Source organism: Falco naumanni, chromosome 6 (genome assembly GCF_017639655.2).
Source record: "Falco naumanni isolate bFalNau1 chromosome 6, bFalNau1.pat, whole genome shotgun sequence".
NCBI classification, from domain to species: domain Eukaryota; kingdom Metazoa; phylum Chordata; class Aves; order Falconiformes; family Falconidae; genus Falco; species Falco naumanni.
Window position 1 is genome coordinate 89,778,733 of NC_054059.1, and position 20,487 is coordinate 89,799,219.

Genomic DNA, 20,487 nt, shown 5'->3' on the forward strand with positions numbered 1-20,487 from the left:
ACCTGAGGACCCATAGGTGGGTACATAGGAAAGTAAAATTAAGCAGTGAAGGCAGGAAAATTGCAGCCGCAAACTTCCAAAGGTCTCTGAGGGTAAATGCTAATGAAATCTTCCCACCTAGTTCTCTTGGGTGTTCCTTTGCACAGTTCCTAAGGTCTGCAGAGCTAACAGCTGACTCGAGCTCCCCACAAGAAGATACCTGCAGGTTGGGTGGGACAGCAGGTCCCACAAATAGTTGTGACCCAGGGGGTTCCATGCCTGGGTCTAAAAGCCATGACTCGGCCTAACGCTCACGTCCACGCTATTGCGAGGTGGGAGAGTGGTCCCACTGGGAATGGCAGCCCAGGTGTGCGACACCAGCAGCAGTACACAGGTGTGACTACTTGTGGCAGCCTTGCTGCTGGAGGCAAAGCAGCAGCAAAACACAGCCTTGAAGTGAGACAGAGGTGTGGAGTTCACCCTCTGAGCACAACATCCACGCGCCTGAAACCGCAGCCTCTGTGTGGGATGTACCCCAGCTTGCTTACTGATGGGTCTGTGCTTTAAATGTACTGACTCTGGTTATCCTTTCGGATAAACCTTTCAGAACCTGTGGTAGCGATGCTAGTGCATATTTTTAGTCTGATGCAGCCTTTTGCCATGTTGCAAACTAAGTCTGATGGGAGGAATGAAATGGGATACTGCAGCCACAACATGCAGCCTCCCCAAGACTGTGTCTAGAACAAAGCACATGATGTCCTTAGTGCAGGGCTGTATGGGGAACAAAGTGCCTCCACAATTCTCATGTATTTTCTTCCTGCTATTTATCTTATGTGTGTACGTATGTATTTCTCTCTTCTGCATCTGCAACTCATTCCTCCTCTTGCAAAAAAGCCCAGGCTGCTGCACCGGCAACTGGCACACGGTCGTTAGAGCTGTCAGCAGCTTTCTGTTGCTGTTAGTACATTAGCAACAAGAGAAAAGCTGAAGACAGGAGTCCACTATCTGACGAAGGAGCATCCCAAGCCACATGGTGGACACGGGTCAGGTCAGACACATCTCCCAGGGAAGCCATTGAAGAGTCCCTGTGAATGCCAGGCACGTGATCCTACTGGTATTTATTGGTCCAGATTCCACAAAACAAATTGTACCTAACAAATGTCTGTCAACATTGACTACCGAGGAGCAAAACACCATCTTCAGCCCAGCTGGAGCGATGCTAGTCTGACTGGTGTCAGTGCCGGGGCAGGCACAGGAATGAGTTAGCGAGCTGCAAGCCCGGGTGTGAATTTGTGGGTTTCCACATACGTGCATTTATGTGGCCCATAGCCATGTGCTCACGTGCCTCTGCTTGTTAACACAAATGGAATTACTGCTATTAATTAATCAGCGCCTCCCTGTGATTTGATACCTTTTGTTGACTGCTGCAGGACTATGGCTGAGAATTTAAGCATGTTTTAAGACATGATCAGGCAGGAGGCTGTTATTGCTTAATCAGGACCTAATGTGTCTCCGTATCTTTTGTGACCTGATGAAGAATTACAGCCTAAAATGTAAGGCTGGATCAGGCATTACCAGCCAGGTGATCGCTGGGTCTGACACCTGGTTGAAGCCTCGGAGCGTGACCACCTGCAAGGATTTCCCCATTGCTGTGCAGTGTGGCCACCGCAGCCACAACGCCCGTGGGAGCCGCCCCCGTCACAGTCTGGCTGCTGTGGCTCCTGTCCTCTGCTCACCGCTGGCACGGAGGGGAGCTGCGAGACCTCCACGGTGCCGAGGTTACCCCGTTCCCCTGGCCGGGGCCCACCAATGGGAGCCCCTGCGCTCCAGGGGCACTCGGCTGTGGGGCACTCGTGGGAGCCCTCAAATGGCAGCGCCGTGTCCGTGGGGCGTGTTGGATGGTGGCACTTCAGCCATGGGGCACTTGTGGGGCCTGTCAGACCCTGGTGGAGCTGCGCTGTAGCTGCGGGGCACTTGTGGGAGCCCTCAGATAGCAGCACCTTGTCTGTGGGGCCTGTGGCGCTTGGCTGTGGTGCACTGGTGGGTCCTCAGACCCTGGCGGGGCCCTGCTGTAGCTGTGGGGCACTCGTGGGGCCTCCCCGGCGGCTGCGAGTCCCTCACGGGGCTTCTCCCTCCCCGGGGTGGCGGCGCTGTAGCCACGGAGTCTTTGTGGGGCCCCTCAACTGGCGGCGCCTGGGCCGCAGAGCCTCCCGCCCCCTCCCCGGCCCGGCGGTTCACCCCTGTGCCCGCCGACTTCCCCCGGGCGGGGAGGGCCGGGCAGCGCAGCCCCCGGCGGGGCAAGGGCAGCCCCTTCCGCCGGCCGCGGCGGCGGCTCCTCCCCCGGGCGGCGGGCTGAGGCGGTGCCTCGGCCCCTCCCGCCGCCGCTGCCGCCGCCGCCCGGGCCGCTTCCTGCGCGGGGGGGAGCGACGTGTCGCCGCCGCGGCGCCGCGCTAGGCCCCGCCGCCCGCCCGGCGCCGCAGGTAGGCAAGCGCGGGGAGCTGCCGCGCCGCCCGCCGTGGGGCCGCCGGCGCAGGTGCCTGCCCTCCTCCGCCCGGGCCTGCCCGAGAGCGGCCGGGAAAGTTGAATTTTGCCGGGTGCCCTTTGTCTTTGCGGCCCGGGGCCTCCGCGGGGTGAGGGCCGGGGCGGTGTGGGGGGAGGCGGCGTGAGGGAAGGGGCGCCAACTTCGAGGCGCGGGGCGGCGGAGGGGGGACTGCCCGCGTTCCTGCAGATTTTCGTTTTCCATTTCCATGGTAACCCGCGGTGGGGAGCGGGCGGTGTCTGACGGGGTGCCGGTGCCTGGCGGGGAGGCACCGAGCCCGTGGCGGGGCCAGCCTCCAGCCGGGCGCTGCGGGCCGCCCCGGCGCGGCCCTCCCTCAGGCGGGCTCTTCCCCGCAGGCCGCCGGTGGGCCCCCAGCCAGAGACCCGGCGCTTCTCCGTGCGATGCGACGGGGCGAGATATGACGACGGCCTCCCTGAGGTACTGCCGGCGTGTTCCCGCTGAGGTAGGGCCGGCCCGCACGCACGGCTTCCCTGGGCGCCCGGCGCGGGACCGGGGGCGGCGGGGACCGGGAGGGGGCCGGGAGGCGACGGCTGGGGGTGCCTCCGTGGTGCTGGGCATCGCACCCGTGTGAATGGTGGCTGGCATGTGGGGCGCTGAAGGATTTGTTGGTTCCAAAACCAGTTTGGGCTTGAAGTGGTTCCTGGGTTTATACGTGATCCAAAAATTGTGCGCGTTTCTTACCTTTGCTTACCATAAAAAGCATCGTTTCTTACCTTTCCTTACCGTAGTTTTGCAAGCGCAGCATGTCCCGCTGAGAGAAATGCCCATATGTGTTTGTCAAATACTGACTTCCTGCGCTCTCAACAAAATAATGAACTTGCTCTTTGACTGTCTGGTTTTGGCCTTAGTATCTTATTGATTCTCTTTTCCTTCTCTGTTTTTCTTATATTCCCTAAATACTTAGGATTTCTGTTACAGAACATCAGGCGATCTCAGACGTGTAAAGTACCTGCTTTAAAGTACATCAAAATACTTGACTACCGATTTGCATGTGTGGGGTTTTTGAGAGTTTTCAAGTGCAGGTGGCGAGTTGACTGTACTGTCTCACCAGTGCCCTCTCTGATGGAGTCCTGAAGGAGAAGAGGTTCTCCGGACTTGTGTGCAGCTGTGGCCCTGTGTGTCCACAGCTGCTTTGCAGCCCTGTGAAAAAATGCTCTTACTAAAAAACCTGACTGCAGTACGTTAATTGTTGTAGTGGCTGCAGTAATTACTACTTTAGCCTGAGAGCCAGTGTGACTCTTTCCCAAACTGTAGTGTAGACAAAAGCTATAGTTCCCTTGAAATCCTCTGGGCACAGGATGGTGCTTCTGTTGGGTAGGAGAACAATGCCTAAAATGAACTAATTGACAGGAGATCTACGGCTGTCTAAGCAAAAGCTGCTGTGTGTCGCGTGGGCAGCCTCACCAGTGAGGTCTGGAGGCTGCATGCTGAGAAGCAGCTCTACCTCTCCCATCCCATTTGCCAGTAATAGTATCTGCCCTGGGTCTCTGTGTCTCCAGTACTGTCTTTCTCCGTAGTTAGCAGTCCGGAGCGTGTGTGGAGGGATTGTGCCTTTGGGGAGAAGGGGATGTACATTTCCAAGGTTGCACAGGAATATTGTTTGCTTGAGACGTATCAGGAGCCACTAGAGAGAGCGGAGGAAGCAGGCCGCAGGCTTGCTCTTTGGCAGTTTAAGTGGGAAGAAGTTGGGAAATGGAATCGTGTAGGTATTGTTTCTTCATTTGAGGCAGTGGCTCTGTGTAGAAACCACTTCTGCTTTCCTTCTTCAGACTTCTGGGGAAATGAGGAGCTGTGAGTTTCTCAAGAAGAGCGAAGGGCCACAAGCATCTTTCCATGCTTCTAGTTGAGAGGCTTCATTTTCTTTTGGTTCCTATTTCTCTCTTTTTTCTTTTTTTTTTTTCCCTTTCCACTTAATTGTGTTTATTCCTCGTCTTATTTTATGAATGTAGCATAAAGAGAGAAAGGGTGAGCATGAATGATGTTCTACATATATATTTCTGGGGCCTCATGTGATCAAGTCCAAAGAAGTATTTACCAGCACATCTTGTCTTCCCCATTTTTTAAAAAACTTTTTGCACCTACTTCACCTAGGTGCTAGGTTTTAAAAAAAAAAAAAAGGTTCCGAGAGTTCTTTTCGAAAGGTAAAGAATCCTTAATATATTTCCCTGGTAGTCAAAAACAGTGGATCTATTTACTGAGCAGATGTTCCAAAATACTCATCTCTGGATAGAGAAAAAGCTACGATATTTCAACTGTCAATCTGGTTCTTAAAACAAGAAAAGGAGCCACTTTGGACATGGGAGTGTTTAAGATAGGTTATTAGAGTTGGAGTAGCGTATCTGGTGGTTTGCAATATGGCAGAGAGCTCCCATCATTTTTACACAGTTGTTGTTAGCAGCCATGCAAGACCTTCCTTTTATTTTTTGGCATTCTAAATGTAGCATAACCATGCCAGTTTTTATGTTTGTAGCAATCTTTATTCTTCTTGTAAATGGAGGCTGTTTGAGGGATGAAAAGGAAGTGCTGAGAGTAGATGTGATCAGTTTTGTTTGATATTCTGTTGGGCAGGCGTTAACAAAACACCACAAGAACTCTCAACAGACACACGGGTGGCATTCTCTGTTGCTCACCGAGGTACAGTTTGGATGGTGGTGTTTGCTGAGTACTTGCCCTGCAGAGTGATTTACTGCCTCCCGCTAGTGCACTGGCATCCTGTGTCAAGACCGCTTGATAAGACTTGCTGAGAGGTCTGCGGTGTCTGCTTTTGGATAATCCCTGGTCTCAGCTTTTTGCATGATGTCAAAACTTAAATATTTTTATGTGGCTCTTTTGTAGCTGCTTGCAGTTGTTCAGGACTTTGGTAAGGCTTTGGAAAGACGTGATTGTCATGAAAATCACATTTTTAGAAAACTAGTTTCAGATTAACAAATTGAGCTCAACTCTGCTGAAGATAGCAAGCGGAGAGCCTGCACAGGGAAACTTGTGGTTGATGCAAGTGGCTGTGAGCTTTCTGTCAAACTCCTTTCGTGAAGTCAGGACCTTGGTCTTAATTTTTGCTCTGGCTGGTGCAGTTCTGCCTTCCCTCAAAATGCCACTGCTTTCCAGTCTCTGCCTTTTGACAGATTTCTAGCTGGAATGCCTGCTGGGGCTTCTTGATCTTTTTTCAACTCCATCTACCTCTGTGGAGCTGTGAGATGCTCATATTTCACCATTTTCCAAGAGGATAATGCACACTGTAATGCTGATGCCTGAAAAAAAAAAAAAAAAAGACTACAAAGAGATTTTGCTCTCATCTTGTGCGATAGTGTGGGCAGCTAACCGCAAGGCCTTTTCTTTTCTGACATATATCTTTACTGCTTTGTTAATTGTTTCTGAATGTTTCTGCTACCCCTGGCATGGAAGAACCTGGTGCATAATGACCTAAGTAGCTGTAGGAAGGTCTGTTCCTCCAGCACAGAACATGCCTTCCAATTCTAAATTAGTGTTTAGCATTGGGAAGTTAGGTTTCCAGATGGGAGGAAGTGCATTTGATGCGTTGGGCATATCACAGGTGTTTCATTTAATTGTTTTATTCAGTACCTGAATAAAATTGAAATATTAATTTTAAAGTATTTTGTCTGTAGGGAGGTAAATTGCTTTCTGATTTTTGACAAAATGTTTACACTTGTGTATTATTCTAAATAACTTGTGTGTACATGCATTCAAATAACTATGTTATTCAGTGATGGGGCTTTTTGGGTTAATTTTTTTCAGAGGAGCTTATTCTTGTATTTAAAGAAGTGAAGGTCAACTGAAATTTGGTGTGGGTTTTTTCCCAGCGTTTTATTTTTTGTAGGTTTTATATTTTTTAAAAAATCTGCTCTTCAGGTGGCTTCAGCTGGGGAGGGCAAAAGAAACCAGTACAAAATATAGTAATATGAAAGTCAGATGCTGTTTTACCCTGGCCTCATAGTCTGCCCACAGTGCTTCGCAGTGGGGTTGCAGCTGTCCTGTTCCTTCTTTGTAGTCAGATTACTTACTTTCTCGCCCGTTTCTTGGTCTGGGGAGAGCATTTTGAGATGGCGTTATGAAAGAGACGATTTAAGGGAAGTGGTAGCATTACTCTTCAAGCTGTTCCAGTGCTTTTGCTTTTCCACAGTTCCCATTATGCAGTTTGCTGAGAAAGTTGCACAGTCTGGTTCAGCTCAGCGCCATCCAAGGAATTACAAAGTATGCTGGATCGTAACAGCACATGTGGCTAAGGAGGGCTGATGAGAAATGCAGATAACTTCTGTATAGGTTCCTGTTCAGGTTGCTTTTATCCCAGCAAGGCTAATCTGGATGGTCATCACACATGCTAACTTTGCAGAGAAGGTATACGCTCAGTGTGGGAACGTGGGATTTGAGGTACTGTTAAAAGATGTGCAGAAGGCCCTGAAATACACACGTGTTCATGAATGTGACGATTTGCATACTTGTTAGGCTTTCAGCAGGGCTGGGCTGACACAGGCCCCTCTCCAAGTTGTGTAAGGAGGTTTGATGTTGGACTGTGCACCGAATGTCAGTGGCTTGCCATGGGGACAAGTCATAGGTCTCCTCTGACTCTTGCCTCATTGTCCCCCTGACACTCATCTGCTTCCTACTCTAAAACCCCCAGGGTGGAAATAGGTGTTCAGAAAGAGCTTGCGTTAGCAGAACAGCTTCCACAGCCTCCACCTCATTCTCTGAAACCGCTTAAACATTTCTGCTGAAAGCTAAGCTTGGCTTCCCCACTGAAAGAGTCTGTCTTGGGGCACAGGCAAACATGGAAATTTTGGCCCAAGGAATTAGGCAGTTGAAAGAAACTGAAAGCTTACGTTAGTCCTGGCTGGTTCACATTGTCTTACAAAGGTAGTGTACTTTGCTCATACTATGATTTCCTTGTTACAGGGTTAAATCCTGCTGATTTAGCAAAAAGAGCTGTAAAATAATAGAGTGGGAAACCTAAAGTTTTGAGGACGGAGTAAGTGTATTAGACCATTAACAGGCACATGTTGGCCATTGAGGTCCTGGAAGAAAACCTTTGTGTATGTTTCCCTTTTAGTTGTATTTCAGGTACTCTTCCCCTTAATAGGTTATCTTAGGTATTTATCACTCGTAGGAATGGTGAAATATTTTGCTTTAGCATGACTTATGGGTGGCTTCTGGTGGTTTTCTGTTCTAAAGGGTGTTGAGTAACCATAACACAGTACTTTAAAATGTTTTGATTTCACTCCGCTGTTGCCAGACAAAGCCAAGAAAAGCAGCAGGGCCTCTAGCACGCTACTTGTGTTCACAGAGAGACTTCTCCTTGCCCTGCCTTTGGGATGCCCTGTGTACCTCTTGAAAAGTACCAAGTGGTGTCCAAGTGTGGCTTGTCGTGGACAACAGGGAGTACTTAAAGGAGAACTTGCTCGGTGGTGTGTGGTCAGTGGAAGCCCTGGGCTCTTTCCCCTGGGTCCTTGGTGTGTCTTCTCAGATGTCACCATTTTGGAAGCCAAATTTGGAGAGCAGATTCTATGAATCATGTGAAGAGCTGGAGCTAAGAAGCTCCATGTTCCTGGGTGCCCCTTGTAGTACTAGCTAACTTATCAAAACTACCCATTTAAGTTGAAGGTATTACTAGTAGGTTGTAGATTTATTTTAATTTGGGAGGGAGAGCACAGAGAAAGGAGAAATAGGGGTTTCTTTAGTGCATAAATTGAGACTTACTTCAGGCACCTTGTTGTGGAGGGGTTGTGCTCATTTCCTAAATTCTAATTTGTATTGTTAATACAAATTACGGCTTTACAAGCTGAAATGTGCTCACATGAAAATTCCCAGTAAAAATTATTAACTTGTGTAAAGCTGTTACCTTAAGTAGGAAACAGAAAATTGGTTGATAATGCTAATGGAAAATTGCCCAAAAATGAGAAAATACGAAGTTAATATCCATAAATAGGCGAGGTTTAGTTTGCACCTTCTCTAATACTGTGTTTAAGTAGAGAGGTAATACCGGATGTTTCAGCAGCGAAGGCTTACCATCTGAAAAACAAAGTGTGCAAATAACACAGAATACGGAAGGGTAGTTTCTGAAGAACTTCATGCAGGTCTTAGTAATTACACAAAAACAAGCACATGCTGAAGAGTTATAGCCGACCTGTGCAATTACTTCTGAGTAATAAGCTTTGTTGTTTGTTGTGGTGCTCTTCTAACTGCTGAAACCTCAGGTGAGAAACTCAGGAGTCATAGCATAGTCATCACAGTTTATAAAATTAATGTGATTAATACATTACTAACTACACAGATCTTCTACTTCGCTGACTGTACAGTATCCAAGCGTGTGGTTATTACATTTGTCATCACAGTAGTTTTATTCCATGCTGGACTTTGTACAGCTGTGTCATGTCATAGTTGCTGAGTGTGTTACTGAACAAGAAATTTTTTTTAAAGAGGAAGATGTAAGATTGGTGGATATGAAACATTAATCTTTATGTGTTCAGACTGTGAGAATACTGTAAATTCAAATTGGTGAAGCTATTTTGATTGTTGTGATGGTTGATTTTTTTTTTAAATGTTTAACGTCAATGATATTAAGTCATTACAGTGATAGTGTAATTTAATGTCATTTTTTAAGCTAAGGAAATTAATGTAGTGTGTACAAAATAGATTTAATATATTGAAGGCGTATTGCAAATATAGCTGTAATCCTGGGTTCCAGATTCCATCATTACTCCTGTATCTGACCTCTAAAGTTTTGGGTTTTTTATCGTGTTAGTTTAATATACATTGCTAGACAAAATGTGAGTAAATTATGGTGATTATTGGGGAGAACAGACTTAGTCTAACCCAGTTTTAATTGTATATGATTTAAATATTGATGTCATTAAGTTACACAGTTGCATATTCTCAGTGCTGCACATATGGCCTTCTGAGTAGAGGCTCAGGGGACTCACCATTTCATAACTCATTCTGCACAGCTTGTGCACTTAACTACATTTACCTGCATTTCACTTGCATTTTAAGTTGAATGGCTTGAAATATTCTGCAGCAGTTTTGTTCTGTGTTAACACTGAGTTTCATTTTTTGGTATGTTTAAATCGGCAGATTTATATGTTGTTGCATATTTAAAAATGCTGACTCAGAAGGCTAATTATAGATCCATTTGTCTATAAAATGTTCAGTAGCGTCGCATGAGGAACGGCCGTTCTGTTGGTGAACGAATGACACTGTTTTTTAGTTGTGCACAAGGTTAGCGTAGCCAGAAGGGCTCAGGTGTAGGGAGGTTTTTTGTCTTCACATAGACTTTTCACATACTCCTTTGTAATTAAAATTTAATTTGGGTAATATTGTCCAGTTTTCTTTCTTTCTCTGAAGCTATACTTACTTGGCTAATTTAAAGACTGCAGTTAGAGGAATGTCTGGTTTTGGGCAGTACACATGGGGTTTATTCCCGTGCAAATGTGGCTGTTCATTGAGGTTAATTATCCATAAGTTCCTGACTTATGAGGCTACTAGAATAGCTGTTAACTATGAATAATTTAGTACAGCATCATATTGTGTGCCACTTAAGAAGGCCCCTGTCTGTGAATCCTTATATCTTGTTGAAATCCACTCAACAGTATGAAGGTTACTGCTTGCATCGATATTTTATTGTACTCTTTTCATTCTATTTTAAGATGTGTCAGTGAACGAAGGTAATGTGAATATTTTATTGTGATAAGTAATGCAAATACCTGTGCAAGGATTTTTTAAAAGCTGAGGTATGGAGCTAGTATTCAGTGTTAAATTGTCTTTTAAACTTATTTTAAATCTTGGACTGGCATCATGCAGTTAGTGTTTTCTCCACTGGGATTTATGTAATTGAGACAATCCACGTCTTGGAATATACTTTTATACTTCGTTATAAGGGAAGGAGGGAGGCTTAGTGAAAGACTTGCTAGCAAGAGTACAAGGTTTGAGTGCTTTCTACACATTGCCTTAGTTGCTCGTACATCTGGCTAGAGCAGACTGTGTCTCGTATTACAGAGGCTTTTTCAGGTGAAAACCTGCAAATACAGAACTTTGAAGCAGTTCCAAGTGCAGACAAATTTACCGTATGCCTTCAGGAGACTTGATCGTTATAACATAGCACTGGATGTGTTTTTTAAGAATGCTAAAATGATAGTGTTTCATCATTATCATATACTAGATTTTTCACAAAACCACGCCAAAACATTAGGGATGAGCTTCATGAGGAAAGAAGTTGCTTTGGAAGTGTCAAGGGAAGAACATAAGAATATGAACATGAATAGGAGTAATAGAGAAAAGATTTTCTTTGGGGCTTTTTGGGGAGAGAAACTGATGCTTTATGATACTTAAGGAAGATCTATCAGATGTCTGGAGAGGCTTTTTCCTTTCTGACTACTTCCAGATTTCCATTAGTTCTCCCATTCTCTATCTTGACTACTAAGTTTTCCTGGTATAAGAAAGAAGAGAAAAGGCCCTCCAAAGAAAACCTGAGAGACATAGATGCTCAGTCCTTGTGCAGCATTTTTAGAAAGGGTGCTGCCAGTCTGTTTTCACCTCTTCTATTAAAAGTCACTTTTAAAAATTACAGTGGAAGCGTGTTATCCTCCTTGTCTTGCTGTGTTGTCAGATAGAAAGGGGGAGGCACAAGTGAACAGCAGGAATGGTACCCAGCAGACAAGAGTTTTGGCCAGAATACCTGTTTGTTAGTCACTATGGTCTCATTCATTGGGATGCATATATATATCTATCTCATAGTACATATCTTAACTCGTCTTTAGAACTGTTTTGTAGGACACTTCCAACCTTGTTTTAAAAGTAGAACTTTTTTTTCTTTCCCAAATGAGATTTGCTGTAATATATGTGATGCTGTTAGAAGTTGACACAGTGACGTACAGTCATCCCTTTGGTGCCTGCTTCAGCGATTGAAGATAAAATAGGCCTTTTATCTTTTTGTGCTCCTTCACAGGCTAGTAAGTAATTTAGGTGTCCATTAAGGGTACTAGTTAAATGCTAACATCTTGCTAGATGTGTTTATTTCTCCTTAAAGCAAGGATGCAGATTGGTCGCTTTGAACGGGCACTCTTTGAGCTGTACGTTATGGGGATGTTTTAATAAATCCGCAAACCTCTACTAGTTCTGCAGCTGACTACTGACTCAGCTGATACTTTGATGGAAATGCAGCTTTGTTTACAGATGGAAAGAACTCATTATGTTGTTCAGCCCTGGTGTAAAACTTTTAAGGCTGTTTATTTTCAAATTGGGAGCTTGAAATTCAACTGAAAATTAGTGGGACTTTCCTTACTCCAGAACTTTTTGATCTATGTTTTAATTGTCTTCTCTCTGTGAATAGTTTTTATGCTGAAATAAACTATACTTTAGTTTACTAGGCAGCCATGAAAAGCTGAATACTCAGTTTTCTTGATTCAAGTGATAAAAGACGTCTGTGTTCTGCGTGTAGTATGTGCGTTTACTTTTCTGGTATGCTTGTATTCTGTAAGTCGTTAATGGTTTATTGTATCTGTGGGTAGCTGTTGTTGGGCTGGTCTGAATCACAAACATAGGTTGCAGTTCTCCTCCTTTGCAATAACAGTGGACCTCCTGTTGCTGGGGTTCTAACATCAAGGCAGTGCAACAGTCAACAGAATATCCCATCCCTTTTTCACTGCAGCATTCACTGTGGTTAAACCTCACTGAGGGTGGTGGGTCTTTGCAGGCATCTCGCAGGATGCTCTGCCGTGTCTGGAGTAGAGCAGCTGCAGGAAGCCTCATGGAGGTGAGCACGGGCTCGGCTGTGGTCATACACCAAGTTGTCAGGCTGTCAATCCTGACCTAAGCCCAGCATGCAGATGGGGTGGTTTTTCTGAGGGCTGTCTTACTGCCACTAGTTGTTGGTCTACGAAACAGTTTCTTGAAGACGGAGATCATTTGTCTCTCCTTGTGCCCTGCCTGGGCTGTTGTGGTTGTGGAGTGCAGCCCCCAGGACAGCAGAAGCACTGTAGGGACGAGACGAAAAGGTGATCTCCCTGCGGTCACTGAGGGTAGTAGGTGGGAGGGCAGAGCAGGTGGAAGGCTCTGCGTTTGTCTTCCCAAGCTTCCCGGTATCATCTGTGAGGAGGTTCTGTTGTGAAAGTATGCAGTATGGCTGCAATAGTTATCGCAATAGAAAGAAAGAAGTGCCTGAAAGACTTTTTTTTTTTTTTAAATGTACGGTTGCTGTGTGCAGGAACAAGCTATCCTCTGAACCTAGAGGTGTGGGAGGAAACAGACTATGAAGTTACATTCTGCCTTTAAGTTTTGTGTTTAAAATAAACTTCCCTCTGTTCCTGTTGAAATGTGTCAGCTAAAGTGTTTCGGTTAAAAAAATACTATGTAGCTGATGGGGTGACATTGTTTTGGTACAATCTGTAACCAGAAATTCAATATTAAAGTCTTGATATATATTGTTTCTTATTTAGCTTTTATCAAGTGGTGATTTTATGCAATGGCATCAAGCCACAGTTCTTCACCAGTGCCTCAGTCAAACAGCAGTGATGCTTTCTTTAAAAAGGAAATGGACGCCACGAAACACTTTAGACCTGTGCAGTCACTGCCTGATGTGTGTCCCAAGGAACCTACAGGTAATGTTGGTGTGTAGAGAGTGAAAATGCAGTTAATTTTTTTAGCCCATTTCCAATTGTTCAGTCAAGTTTTCTCGTATGCTGGGTGTAGTGTAACTAAGCTGTAGTCTTATTTCAAAGTATGCTGTAATTCCGCTTCATACCTCCCAGTGTCCCTTCGGAGCCATGGGACAGCCTTCCTATTTGCAGCTTGTTTTCAGTTGTCCACGTTATATAGGTGGGATCTTGCTTGTGTGATTTCGCATTATACCTATGATCCATGCCACGTGCAAGAAGAGGGTATATTCTGTCAGAGCCTGTAACAGACCTGTCCGGCGTGCTTGGAGCCTAGCTGCACTGCTTCTGAGACACCCCAGCTGTCTTGCAGTAGGAAGCAAGAGACCAAGACCTGTCTCTAGCGCTGTCTTAAGTCTCTAGTACCATCATAAAACCAGGCTTTGGTCACAGTTACAGCTGCTGTGGTATCCTAAAGCTTAGTTTATAAAAAGGATTAGGTGGGGTCGAATCTTCAGTATTGCAAAATATAATGCTAATGAGTGTCAGTTGTCATTCCGATCAAGTTCAGATTATTAAAAATATGTTTGTGGTTAGAATTTTTTTCTCTTCAGTAGAAGCTAATGTTGTTGAGCTAAACATATTTAATGAGTGAGTATACTACCGTGTTCAAAACTTGTATTGGTTAATCTGATAGAAGAAGTGCAAGTTGAAGTGTTATACAGAGTGAGAGTATCGGGTGTCTTTTGCATAGGTAATTCTGATCCATTGTGTAATTGTGCAAACATTGTTTGCTTAAGAACCACATTTTAGCAAAAATATACCTTGTGGTTTCTCACCTTAACAAACTGTCTTGTCTTTTGTGCTGCAGGCGATCCCAATAGTTTATGTGACAGCCCATCTCTAGTTGCGGATCAGCACCGATGGACTATTTATCATTCCAAAGTCAATCTCCCAGCAGCACTAAATGATCCTAGGTTAGCAAAAAGGGAATCTGATTTCTTTACAAAAACATGGGGAGTGGACTTTGTGGACACTGAAGTCACGCCTTCATTCTACCTCCCACAGATCACCAAGGAACATTTTGCATTATATCAACAGGAAATTACTCCGGTAAGAACCCAAAATTAGGTGTATGTAGTACTAGGGGCCAGAAAGAAATTTGAGATCCTTCTTGTAATTAGAGATTGTCCCTGCTAGTAGTCCATCATACAGTTAGCTGAAAATTAATTTGCTCTTCAGTGCTTGTTGACTCTTAATTAGGCATTTCTTGTTTTATAATCTCAGTATCTGTAGTGTGGAAAATGCTGTCTGAATTCTCTCTAGGCAATTTAATATTTTTTTCATTTGTGTTTCTGAATACTGAACCTGCACCAGGGCTTACGTTCGTATTTGTTCGTTCTGATTATGAATTCTTTTTCTGTAAGGGTTGCTTGATGATCGGGCTCCACACTGCAACATAGCATTTTCGGACCTTTGGATCAAATATAAAACATGACTATGTGCTGCAAGGATTGGAGATTTTTATTAAGAGCATCTAATTTAAACATTTATATGTGAAGTTCTTAAACTATAAATAGGCCTATTATCTCAATGATTTCTTTCGTAACAGGGAAGTTTAAGCTACATCTAAGGACAGCAGGACCAGTAGGAGACTTCTACAAACTTTTAAAATACAGGTGTCAGTAAGTATGTAGTATTATTGTATTTTTTTTTAACTGAAAGAACATGTAGAAGTCTCCCACTGTTTTCTGCTTCCTTCGTTTGTAACTTACTTTTTTTTTCTGGTACAGAATTGGCTGCAGGAAATGTTACTTGTGTAAGTCATAGTTAAAGAATGTGAGAGTAAATTATCTGTAACTGAACTATTACCATTAGTTCACATATTCAACATTTAAAATGTTTTAAGAGCTCATCCATTAAAATTTGTGTGTAATGCAGTGACTGCTAAATGAAAGATTTTTGGGAAGAGAGAACTGACTGACATGTAGCTTCTAACAGAGATTTAGTTAACATCGGTGTTCTTTAATTCTCACCACTACAGTCTCTGGTGGTGTTTACACCTGTAGATAAAATTTGAAGCTCAGCATGGTGAAAAGATGATTTCAGCAAGGTACTCGTTAGTATGATGTGGAAGCAGTTTCTACCTTGTTCCAATTTAATTTAGCAATGAAAGAGTGCTCGTTGTGTGGTAGTGTGATTTCTGGATTAGACAGCAAATAAATGTTTGGATATGTAATTATGATTGATCTGTGATTATACCTCATTATGTAGAGAAGTTATTACACTTCTTCAATAACTTCTGTGTTCATTTTCTCTTGTGGTGTAAAGATACAGAAAACCCCCAACATATCAAATACAGGGTGAAATTTTTGGTATCTTTCACCTGTAAAAACATCATCTGAGCTTTTAAGAGGAAAAAACCCCACTGTTGTGGATTTGTCAGAATTATTTGGCATAATGCAGTTAGGTTTCACTGAAAATGTTCTGAGTGTTCTGTTTGAAATAAAAAATTCTTTTTTTTTTTTTTTTAAGCCTCAGAATAGTTCTTTAATATATTTTCTCTTTTACAGAGAGAGAAGGTTCACGAAAGATGCAAGAATATTTGTACTCCTAAAGATACCTTCGACAGGACTCTATTACACACCCATGGTACAGCCACAGCCTTCCTTTAGTCGTTAAAAAGTAATTTCTTCTTGTATCGGTATGTTATAGCATTCAATAATGAATGCTATAGCATACTGATCTTCTCCTTTACTTGCTCGAGGGCTTCATGTGCAATAATAGCTGCTGATAATTCTTTGTAACAATAATTGAAAACCCAGGCATGGTTAACTGGAAGTATTGTTGACTACTGCTGATATTTTATAGGTCAGAATGCTTGTGATACCTACTCTTAAACTTTTCCTCGGCGTGTTTGCATTCATGGCAGGTCATTATGTCCCTGGCAGTGTTTTCTTTAACTTCCTTTTATTTAAGATCCATTGAGACTGTTGCATCAAATTTCTGGCAGCTGTTGACTTTGCAATGAAGAATGGCAGCGCTGGGCCATTACTGTCTCACTGCCATGAGGATCATGGAATGGCTGAGGTGGGAAGTGACATCTCAAGACAGTCAAGTCCAAACTGCTGGCTCTGTTAGGGTCGCCTGTGGTAGAATAATGTCTGGTTGGGTTTTGTACTTATCCACAGATGGAGATTACCCGACTACTTTGAGCAACCTGTTTCTGTGTTAGACCACCCTCACAGTAAAAGTGTTTCCTTATGTTAAGATGGAATTTTTGATGTATCAGTTTTTGCCGGTTGCCTCTTGTCCTGTCACTGGGCAGCACTGAGAAGAGCCTGCTCTGTCATCTTTACACCCCCTCGTTAGATATTTAAAAACAGTGAAATCTCCTGCTGAGCTTTTTCAGGCTGGACAATCTTGGTGCTCTCAGCCTCTAGACCTGTGAAAAATGCCCTGGTCTCTTAGTCATCTTTGTGGCCCTTCACTGGACTCACACCAGTATGCCTAGGTCTCTTGTACTGGGGAGCTCAGGACTGGGCATACTGCTCTGCATGTCTCACCAGTGCCGAGTAGAGAGGGAGAAGCACCTTCCCTCAGCTTGCTGGCAGTGCTCGGCCTAAAGCAGCCCAGGGTGCTTTGCCACAACAGTGCACCACTGCTGGCTCCTGGTCAGTTGGTCACCTGCCAGGACCCCAGGTTCCTCTCTGCAGAGGTTCTAGCCGCTAGACCCTATCGTGTAATGGTACCTGGGGTTATTCCTCTCCAGGGGAGGACTTTGCCTTTTCCTGTGTTGAACTTCATGAGTTTCCACTCTGGCCAGTTCTCTGCTTAGTATTTCTCTGATTACTGTTAGCAAAGACTACCTGGTAAATTCTTTTGGTGTCGACAGCTGTAGCAAGACTGAATTTCAAGATTTTATGGAAATGGGTCAGCTAATACAAAACTGGACAAAGGAAGACAAGAGCTCTTGCAAAAGGAAAAAGATAAGACAAGGAGAAGGAAAAGAAACAGTCATAGTCTGGAGCAAACTTTTAATATTTATTTTCTCAAAAATGTTAGCGTAAAAGGGTTCATTTGCCAATCACTGTTTGATCAGGCTTGTCTATATGGCTACAGGTAATGCAGCAAGAAGCATTCAGTAGTTTACTTTTGATCTGAGTTCTTTCAGTCAGCTTTCTTTCTCTCTGTGCAAAAGGAAGCGCTTCTGTAGGTTTTCTGTGATTGGTGTTATTTTGGAATAGCTGTTCCTGAATGAGTCTGTTTGTCATGCATACTGCAAAACAGAAGTTCCTTCTTCAGACTTAGCTTAATCCATTTTGAAAGAGTCTTTTGTTTTCAAAAATTGAATTCCTGTGTCACCAAAGTAACTGGGAGCTTCTTGGGTAGATGAACAGTTTCTAGTAGAAGCTTCATTTGGTAAACTGAAACTCTTTGTTTTCTGTAGTTTCTTTTGCTGATGTGCCTGTCTTCCTCTTGACTCCAGCCAACAAGACTTGGCCTTTTACTTCTGTAGGAGCTGGTCTGTCCAAAGACTGAGGACAGCAGGATGATTCCTAGGTTGCCTTTTGTATTTCAGTACAAATAAAGTAAAAACTAAATAAAATAAGAACGAGGGAAGTGAGAGAAATGTGGGAGATAATGCTGATGTAGCACTTAGCATTTTTGTCACGGACAAGTACAGTGTCCGCATAAGGTATGGGCTTGTTGCTTTTAAATTCCTCACCTTTTTTGGCCTCCAATGTGGCCCCTCTTTATAATGCACACTAAGTTAATGAGTAGGGGAGGAAAAAGGGATTCTGGCTAAATCTCAAAATTCCAAATTTGCCTTTTTTTCCAGTTCTGCTGGGGTACAGTGATGCATCTCTTTTTCCCAGCTCAGCTCTCTCACCCAATGCAATTGTCAGGTCAGCTTACTACAGAAGCAGCGCTTCATTCGTGCTACTTGCTCAGTGTGCTGGGGACTGTCCTGAGCCCTTGTTCATCCTTCTTGCCAGCCTTTGCATATCTGTTCTCCAAGTGCTGTGCAGAAGTGATTATATGGACAACTTCTGTCTGGAACATTAAAACTGGGGTGATGTTAGAGGGACCTTACCAGCCCTTGCCAATTGTTTGAACAGTGCATTAAGGAATGTGAAGCACTAAGTAGATTGCTTAGTGTGACTGATGTTTTTGCTGTCAAAGCAGCCAGGTGCGAGCACCTTTGAATACTCTGAGCGCGAGACCTAAACTACAAAGGGCAATGGAGTGTTTCAAAGAATCAGAATATTTCATATTTTAGATTGGAAGGGACTTCAGAAGGTCTTTACTGCAACTGCCATCTCAAAGCCAGTTCAGCTGTGAGGTCAGGCCAAGCCGTTTAGGGCTTTATCCAGTTGGGCCTTGAAAACCTCCAAGAGTGGAGAGTACATAGCCCCTCTGGGCAGCCTGCTCCAATGCTTGATTGTCCTCATGGTGAAAAAGGTTTTCCTTGTCTTCAGTCAGAACATTTTGTTTCCATTTATAACCTTGTTTGCCCCCTGTGAGGAACCTGGCGTCTTGTCTTGAAAACTTCCTCATAGGGTTTAATAGTGTTCAAGGTAATTGGTTTTCTGTTGTTTGCCCATGAATGACTGCTTGTGTTTTGTTTAATTGTAGATAAATCCAGGACAGATCTGGAACAAGTACCTAAGGTATGATTCCTGTGCACTTTAAACTTCTATAAGGATTTCTCTCATGTAGTCTTGTATATATGAATGTACTCTCTTCTCTGTAGAAATTTTGTCCAAGCCGATTACTTGAGCTGATTCTCAAGAGGATCTGCAGTGCTCAGAATTTAAAAAGACTTAAGAACAATGTGCTTTTTCGTTCTTTTGTTGTTGTTGTTTCCCATGGTCTTGATTTTTCTCTTAAAGTAGAATACAAATGCCATTAGTTTTTTAGTCTTTAACAGTTATAACCTCAGAGCTGGGTAAAATGAGCTACCCTGTTTTCCAGGAGGAAAGGGAGACTGAAGAGTTTGATAGAAGCTTGAATATTGCATAGTGTACAACTTAGCGTTAGGTTTAACTCCTTGAATCCTTGGGCATAGCCCTCTTGCGTATGTGTTTGCAGCATATATGATGTGGGGGTTTTTGTAACAGGTTGACAAAATGACACAACTCCAGATTTCATTTTAGTCTGAACAGTTTATTCTAGGTACATTAAGAAGTCAGAGTGTTAATGTGGGTCAGCATCTCTGTGCCAGTCATGTGGGCTGTTACTTGAATAGCTGTCACTGCAACGTTTAAAGGCCAGGAAACAAGAATGTTTGAGTGTGGTGAGATGCTATAGCCTATGTTGAACCTTTTAAAAGTGCACTTCATAAATACAGGGAAATGGGTACTATTGTGTGCCTGGAAGCTCAAGTTTTGTACCATTTTTTTGTCAAGTAAAAATAATGTTATCAGAGAGAATTTTTTATTAATAGTTCTCTGAGATGTATAGTTAAAGTTACATGTTACTGACTGTCTGTGACCAGCACATTTGCTGTGTTGCGCTGAAGCAGATCAGCTTGAGGCTGTGTTGGCTCCCACTTGCTGCACCCTTGCAGCTGGCTGGATCCTCAGTCTGGTAGAAGCCGTGGCCCCAGAAATGAGCAGGTTGGCAGTAGGATGCCCCTGCTATTGAAGAACGTTTGCTCTGCTCCTTTAGGGGACCCACCTGCAGTTTAATGCTGCCTGTGTTTTCACACTCAGGATGTTTAGATCATCTTGAGTGCTCAATAACTTAGGTAATTTTGGAGCTGTGCTTTCCACTTTTAGGAAGATCATATAAACTTGTAAGGTGTAAAGTAAATTGGTTGTAAGGTCTCGAATTAATTTGTTTGCCTAGATAAATGAAAATTTGGGTTTTGAAAATCAACAAATAAGGTTCCTGTTTAGTTTCATGGGACAGGATGTGTGTCTAACTGGGGAGGAAGATGTAGGGATGAGGGAGGCGCATTTATTTCTTTTGTTTTTCTGTTTCAGATTTTTATGAAACCAGATTTTGCCTTGGAAGATTCCTTAACATTTAATGCCGTTTTACCATGGTCTCATTTTAGTACTGCTGGTGGAAAAGGAAATCGTGACGCAGCTTCCTCAAAGTTACTTCAAGAAAAGGTACAACTTTGATAGAAGGTGTTGCTACCCATCACAGCTGTTAGTTATTACAAAGAAACTTCACTGCTGCTGTTCTGTATTTGTCAAGACATCACTCTTGTGGGCTTTATCTTTCATTTTACGTCAGGCTGCAGATTGTTAGTAATCAATGCAGGAAGCATCTTACTGAAAGAGAACTTTTTTTCCCCTGCTAAATAAATCTGTCAAATCTGGAAAAAAAGAATCT

The 20,487-nt window shown here is 43.7% G+C and overlaps 1 protein-coding gene across 4 annotated transcripts in view; it reads left to right on the top strand.

The window, feature by feature from the left end:
- The first annotated feature begins 2,375 nt into the window (after positions 1-2,375).
- Positions 2,376-20,487, top strand: part of VPS54 (VPS54 subunit of GARP complex) — a 53,457-nt gene continuing 35,345 nt past the window's right edge. Inside the window, exons 1-8 of one of the 4 annotated variants that reach the window (XM_040597197.1) lie at positions 2,376-2,459; positions 2,875-2,981; positions 12,982-13,143; positions 14,009-14,114; positions 14,206-14,250; positions 15,711-15,789; positions 18,778-18,812; positions 20,204-20,261. In XM_040597197.1, coding sequence (XP_040453131.1) covers positions 13,008-13,143; positions 14,009-14,114; positions 14,206-14,250; positions 15,711-15,789; positions 18,778-18,812; positions 20,204-20,261 — 459 coding nt within the window. In that variant the 5' untranslated portion in view covers positions 2,376-2,459; positions 2,875-2,981; positions 12,982-13,007. Of the gene's footprint in view, positions 2,460-2,874; positions 2,982-12,981; positions 13,144-14,008; positions 14,251-15,710; positions 15,823-18,777; positions 18,813-20,129; positions 20,262-20,487 lie in introns of those variants that run through there. The other 3 variants (XM_040597195.1, XM_040597196.1, XM_040597198.1) reach the window with 3 other exon arrangements.